This window comes from Penaeus vannamei, chromosome 22 (assembly GCF_042767895.1).
Source record: "Penaeus vannamei isolate JL-2024 chromosome 22, ASM4276789v1, whole genome shotgun sequence".
Lineage (NCBI taxonomy): Eukaryota > Metazoa > Arthropoda > Malacostraca > Decapoda > Penaeidae > Penaeus > Penaeus vannamei.
In genome coordinates, this window is record NC_091570.1 from 5,692,172 (window position 1) to 5,699,671 (window position 7,500).

Consider the following 7,500-nt stretch of genomic DNA (forward strand, 5'->3'; position numbering starts at 1 on the left):
ATGCAAAACAAGATTTCCCTTGCAAGTAAATGTTGCCAACTAAATAATTATAACATATGATTTCAAAGTAATAGATTCATTACCCATTCCCTCTGACCTCTATATATCAGAAAGCTTGTGGATCTGGAAGGGACGACCAAAACTCAATGAATATTTAGACTACACCAACATGAAATTACTCCTCTCGTAACTACAATAGCTCATCCTGTTTGTGATATTCCCACTTTTTCTATACATTCTAATGTTCCAACAATATTACCCAATGTACACTGAAAAAGACTAACAACAGGTGCATTTGTGTCTTTCTCTAAATACTTTCTTTATTTATATTTCATATTTTCTACTTATTATTATATCTGCATGCTATAATTCAAAAGTATTATGATGTTTAATCTTGATCATGAGTAGGTAGTTAAAATCACAGTTGAACTTCTTTCTGGACTACTGTGTATGGGCAAATAGTCCCATATTCAAATGCCTCCATTATCATGTAGGAACTGGAAAACCATAAGGTTAAAAGTGCCCACATGATCAACCGGGGACCTCATTTAGGGGGTGTCAAAGTCATCTTGTCCTGAAGCCGTATTCCCTCATTTAAGGTCCAAGTGCCCTCAATCTCTTTGAATACACTGTACAGTTCCTAAATATGATAGTAAATTAGTCTCAACTCTAATGATATGCACACTTCCCACAATCTGGACCCCCAAAATGTCAAAAATATTAACTGCACTTTTAAAATATTCAGTTTTAAAGGATGAACATCTCCAAAAATAGTTAAGCTATACTACTTGAAAGTGAAGTATCTGGTAGACAGAGTTAGAGTGAGTGTACATGGTAATTTTAGGACAGGTACATGTCTAAAACCCAAAGTAACGGGTGTCCAAATATGCTTACATATTATGTGTGCAATTCACTGACCTAAAAAAATGAGCGTGACATCCAAACTTTGGATGGCCTTATCTCCAAGGTCATATCTCCAAAACAGTTTGAGGTAGGATGCTAAAACTTGGAATTCTCTAATTTGGCATGAAAAGTACATGTACAAAAATATTTTGGAAAATTGAAGAAATGTCACTGGGGAGGTTCTGGGGAATCATGTTAATTGACATGAAATGATCCATATATAATATATACATATACATCATATATATATACATATGTATTCATATATATATATATATATATATAAATATATATACATATATATATGTATCTGTGTATTTATATATATGTCTATATGTATGTGTATATATATATATATATATATATATATATATATATATATATATATATATATATATATATATATATATATATATATATATATATATGTTTAGCTGTATATATGTATATATATATATTTATATATATATATGTATATATATATATATAAACAGACATACATATATATACATATACACATTTAAGCATACATGTATATAAATACATAAACCTACATACATATATAATCATACAAACATATATAAACATACATATATATCTAAATATATATATATATATACATATTTATATATATATATATATATATATATATATATATATATATATATATACACACAGCATTGACACATATGAACATACATACATAAACATATGAACATACATACATATACATATATATATACATACATAAATATATATATATAAATATACATATACATATCTACAATATACATTTCAATATGTACATATGTATATACATATGTACACATACATATGCCCTTAAGAGGTTTAAAATCTGATTCCTGGGGGTTACACACCCCTCCGCGAGGAAACATCGTATAGATAGGTACACACATGTATGTATTGTTCTGTACCGAGGATGCGGAAACGGCAGGAACAATGTCAGTATCTGGTCCTCCGTCAATGCAAGGAACTTTGCAAGAAGTCTCTCGCTTTGAAATCCACTTTGGTTTCTTGTAAATGTCAAGTTTTTGCTTGCCGTTTTCCCACAATATCAATTTAGGGATCATTAAAAACAACAATGAATTTCATCTGCCCCAATGTCTACAACAGATGTCGAAATGGCGCAAAACTTTCAAGAAGCCAAACTGACAGGTTTCATACTTGTCAGGTATGTATACAGACAGGTAAGAGAAAAAGGTAAAGACCACGTGTAAATCTACATTAACAACGGCTATAGACTTGATCAAATAGAAGAAAAATAGTGACCCAATCCTTCCTTACCTTTGGGCATTTCGTGCCACACCATCTCTGCGATAAGAAAAAGATAAGCTCCCACCACAGAGCTTCCCCACTTCTTCCTTGCGGTCTCTCGGAACACTGAGGCAGGTCTGCTGCGACAGCGATATCTGAAAAGGCGAAGAAACACGGACATTGGTAACTCACTCGCGATTCGTGCCACATGCCGCTCATTTTCACAATTCGTTTACATGGGTTGGGGGACGGAGTAACGGAGGGAGAGAGGGAGAGAGAGAGGGAGGGAGGGAGGGAGGGAGGGAGGGAGGGAGGGAGGGAGGGAGAGAGAGAGAGAGAGAGAGAGAGAGAGAGAGAGAGAGAGAGAGAGAGAGAGAGAGAGAGAGAGAGAGAGAGAGAGAGAGAGAGAGAGAGAGAGAGAGAGAGAGAGAGAGAGAGAGAGAGAGAGAGAGAGAGAGAGAGAGAGAGAGAGAGAGAGAGAGAGAGAGAGAGAAGGGGGGGAGGGAGGGAGGGCGAGAGAGGGATATATATATATATATATTTATATATATATATATATATAATATATATATATATGTATATTATATATTTATATTATATATACATACATATATATATATATATATATATATATATATATATATATATATATATATATATATATATATAGAGAGAGAGAGAGAGAGAGAGAGAGAGAGAGAGAGAGAGAGAGAGAGAGATCTGATTTGATCAAATTTATTTACAGAACAATGTGCATGGCCTGCAAAAAGCCAGGGTGATACAAAAGCATCTATCCAAACTGGCTGTGCTTCTATGTATGTAGAGGGCTATCAGTCAAAAAACATTTGTGTTATATTCATGTCTGACGGACTGTGCCATCCTCACTGCATTATTTGTATATCATCTAAAGGGTTAAAAAATAAAAAAAAATAAAAAATATCCCTAATCATGTCAAAGACAGACCAGAATCTATAGTAAAGTAAATAAAATCAGTAAGTACTAATCTGTGGGTAGTATGATAGGATGCAGTTTTCATGCAACAAAGTAAGTAATGGGCAAGATTATGCGACTTGGGCGCCTTGCACAGGTTACAGTGGTAATATGACACTGGCTTTGCCTCCAAAACTACATCCTGTACTTAAAGTATTCTATTCTGATATCCTATGTGTAGCCTAGACAGGGTAACCTGCTGTCTCCGAGGCAAGCCATTATAGATTTTAAGGGGCTTGTTTATATAAATTGTTCCAGCAATACTCTCATATGCGAGCATTAAAATCCCCACACAATAAGATAGTATCACTATATATCATGCGGTCATGAGGTTTAGGTACCACCTCACCGTCATGAGGATTATAATGATGGTGATAAATTTACCATCAAGAAAAATTATATTCCTAAAATATTCAGCTCATGTATTGTCACGATTGTCATCATCCATTTCAAGAGATTATTCGGAGACTAATTATTACTTAACCATTTCCAAGACCCACAACAGGTTGGTGCTGTTGTTGATCCAGGAGGAGCGCGTACATCCTCTCCTGGAATTAAGATTGCTGAATCATCTGTTGTTGCATCATAAATATCTGCTCCATTTGCCGAAACAGCATTTGTAGCAGATCCTTTCCTTCCCCGTTGGTCTCTTGTTTGTTCTGCTGCAGTGAGGGCAGAGCTACGGCTGGTGCTGGACTTGGAGCTGGAACTGGTGCTGATGCTGGTGCAGAAGCTGGTACTGGTACTTGAGTTGATGGGGCTGTTGCTCCTGTTGGTGCTGGTACTGTGGCCGGCGCCATGTCTTGCATTGGGGGGGCATCACTGCTGGCCTCTGCAGGCGTGGGAATTCCCCCACATTATCATACTATCCTTTGGATGGAATGCGCACAGTGGAGAAATAGCATCATGTTCTTGCCGGCAGTTCACGCATTTCCGCGGAACATTTACGCCTTCGGAAATCTTTTCTGTGCACTGAATTTTCATGAGAAAGAGCGCAATAGCGGCACCGTGGCGCGTCTCGGGGACGTGCACGTGCTCCATGTCCCCACTTTGAGCAAATAAACAAAATGGAGTCAGAGATTTGATGGCATACCTGTAGAGTGGCATGCCTTAGCCATTCCAATAGCTATGGGGATTACCTCCCTCTCATACATTATGATGACTCTGGGTCATCACTCCGTTAACTTTCACGCTTGCATGAATGACACGTTCATTATATGTTGTCATTTCATGTTTCAGTTTCCTTTGGAATTTTTTTCACACTTCACCATATGTACCACGTAATATGAGCAAGAATTTGTTCGTTCTTGCATCTTATACACTATTTCCCCCCATCTTAAGCTCCATTGATCTGGGTGTATTATTGTAAGGGTCCATTTTTAGTGTCTGAGAAACCCATCGATATTTATCGCCGTGCGTGTTCTGTGTCTGGTCAGAAATGTGAACACAGGATTCCTAAGGGCGTGACCTCCAATGAAGCAGATAATTGCCTCTTTGCTTTCTTCCCGTTCTTTCAGTGGGCCTACCAATATCGTCCTCCCTGCGAGGATATCGTATCTCCCCTCTGTTTTCATGTGTTGGGTTGTGGCCATCCGAATAGGGGGCGCGGTCACTCCTTGACCGCGTGGGGGCTGACCTGAGAGAGAGAGAGAGAGAGAGAGAGAGAGAGAGAGAGAGAGAGAGAGAGAGAGAGAGAGAGAGAAGAGAGAGAGAGAGAGAGAGAGAGAGAGAGAGAGAGAGAGAGAGAGAGAGAGAGAGAGAGAGAGAGAGAGAGAGAGAGAGGGAGAGGGAGAGAGAGAGAGAGAGAGAGAGAGAGAGGAGAGAGAGAGAGAGAAAGAGAGAGAGAGAGAGAGAGAGAGAGAGAGAGCGGAAGGAGGGAGAGGGAGAGAGGGGATTGGCGGTTTTTGCTTGGCCTAGTGATAAGCATGTGACCAGCGTTCGCTACAAATGGTGATCAGTGGTTGTTTTGGGGAAATCCTATGTTATCCTTTAACTTATATGATCATACATCACATCAAAATTGCCGGTCAGTTCTTCATAGATGCCACTAAATTGTCAACTAATGTTGCTGCAGCTTGAAATCCGCTCTGGAAAACATGTTATACCTCACCTGACAAGTATTGCGCTGAAATACCGATTTTCATATGGACAAACGCTCATATGAAAAAAGGAAATTTACATTACTAACATTATTTAATTGAAATGCTGAATGCGGCTGTGTGCTTATATCCACTAAAAACAACTTATTGACATTGCGTGTGGTAAACATTCTTTTTGTTAGAATAAAATCCTTTAATTTCCGTAAGAGGACTCTGTTGATGTAGAAAAATAAGCAAGGGTGGTCGGTCATAACAATCATGGTATTTGTTTATTTTTTTATACTTGTAACATGTGGATTTTTCGTTGATTTTTCGAGATTCTCCATAATGCTAAATTGTTTTTATTCTCTTTTTAGTTTTCTTATACTTGAAACATGTGGATTTTTCGTTGATTTTTCGAAATTCTCCATAATGCTGAATTGTTTTTATTCTCTTTTATTTATTGTATTCAATAATACTCCATAGATGACGAAGGCATTTTTGTCATCGCTTCACTCTGTAGGGTAGGCCTCCACGAGCGAAGGTTACACAGGCATGGTCATGGTGGTAATAGGAAACCAACAGCGACTGACCGTAGTAATGGTAGAGTGGCACTAAGAAAAAAAAAAAAAAAAAAAAAAAAAAAAAAAAAAAAAAACACTGATTCTGCCACTTTCAGCAATGGAGATTATCGTCTTGCTAATCACCTGATTATTCTGTTAGAGAAGAAATCAAATACAGTTATGTATGAACTGCCATCCAAACCATCGCTACATCTGGAGGAGAGTGCAGAAGAGCGGTCTTTGTTAATCCCGCGAGTGGGTCGTCGGGTGGCAACCACACCCTCAGCGCCTGTGCTGTGGGCGGCCAGTGGATGCTGACGTAGGTATACTATGGGGGGCGCGCACACACTCAGCAGAACACGGGATAGTTGATCGGTCTCTTCTCGCTATGTGCAGCACGCAACGCACTTGCACGCACACACGCAAACTCACATACATACACACTCGCACACACACACACACACACACACACACACACACACACACACACACACACACACACACACACACACACACACACACACACACACACACACACACACACACACACACACACACACACACACACACACACACACACACACACACACACACACACACACACACGTAAGCATAGTCGTGTAGCAGAGTGGTCACAGGCACTCCAGACGTTGTGGCTACAGCAGCCAGGGCAAGGGGCATAGGGGTGAGGTGGTCATAGGGTGGCCTGCGTGGCACAGGGTTCACAGGGCCAAGGCAACACTGTGGTTTCCCTCGCGCCTCGACCACCATGGCGGAAAGAAGTTTTGCACGAGTAAATTAGGAATACCTGAGGGTTAGGCATAGCTTGCTTTCTCCCTTTCTGTCTGTTTCCCCCCTTTCTCCCTCTCTGTATCTCTCAGCTCTCTCTCAGTCTCTCCACCTCTCCCTCTCGTTTTGTTTATCTCCCCTCTCCCTCTGTCTCCCTCCCTCAATTCTCTCTCTCTTTTCTTTCTCTTCTTATCTTCTCTCCTTTTCTTCATTCTCTCTCTCTCTCTCTCTCTCTCTCTCTCTCTCTCTCTCTCTCTCTCTCTCTCTCTCTCTCTCTCTCTCTCTCTCTCTCTCTCTCTCTCTCTCTCTCTCTCCCTCCCTTCTTCCCCACTCTTTCTATCTCTCTCCCTCCCCCGTCTCTTTCTATCTCTCTCCCTCCCCCTCTCTCTCCATTTCTCTCTCCCTCCCCCTCTCTCTCTATCTCTCTCTCCCTCCCTCCCTCCCCTCTCTCCCCCTGTGTGTGTGTGTGTGTGTATGTGTGTGTTTGTGTGTGTGTGTGTGTTTATATATGCGTATATATGTAAATATATATATATATATATATATATATATATATATATATATATATATATATATATATATACACGCACATGTATGCATATATGATATATATACACACATATTCATAGATACGTATATGTATCTCCCTCTCCCTCTCCCTCTCCCTCCCCCTCCCCCTCCCCCTCTTCTTCTTCCCCTCTCTCTCTCTCCCTCTCAAAGTGATACAAAGTATATACAAAGGCTCCGTGTGTGTCTGTTTATTTACAAAGGACAGGCCCTCAGCTCGGCCCCTGCCTGTGCCGGGAATGGTCCCCACCAACTGATAGGACAACGGCCGTAATCCAACCCAACTGAAACTAAGGACAGGTGTGATGTCCTTGGTGATGAAGAAGGCAAAGAGG

At 39.9% G+C, this 7,500-nt stretch overlaps 1 protein-coding gene across 1 annotated transcript in view; it reads right to left on the reverse strand.

Moving 5' to 3' along the window:
* Window positions 1–2,323, reverse strand: part of LOC113813332 (protein argonaute-4) — a 10,656-nt gene extending 8,333 nt beyond the window's left edge. Inside the window, exon 1 of the mRNA XM_070137140.1 lies at window positions 2,209–2,323. Coding sequence (XP_069993241.1) covers window positions 2,209–2,233 — 25 coding nt within the window. The 5' untranslated portion in view covers window positions 2,234–2,323. The remainder of the gene's footprint in view (window positions 1–2,208) is intronic.
* Between the last annotated feature and the right edge of the window lie 5,177 nt (window positions 2,324–7,500).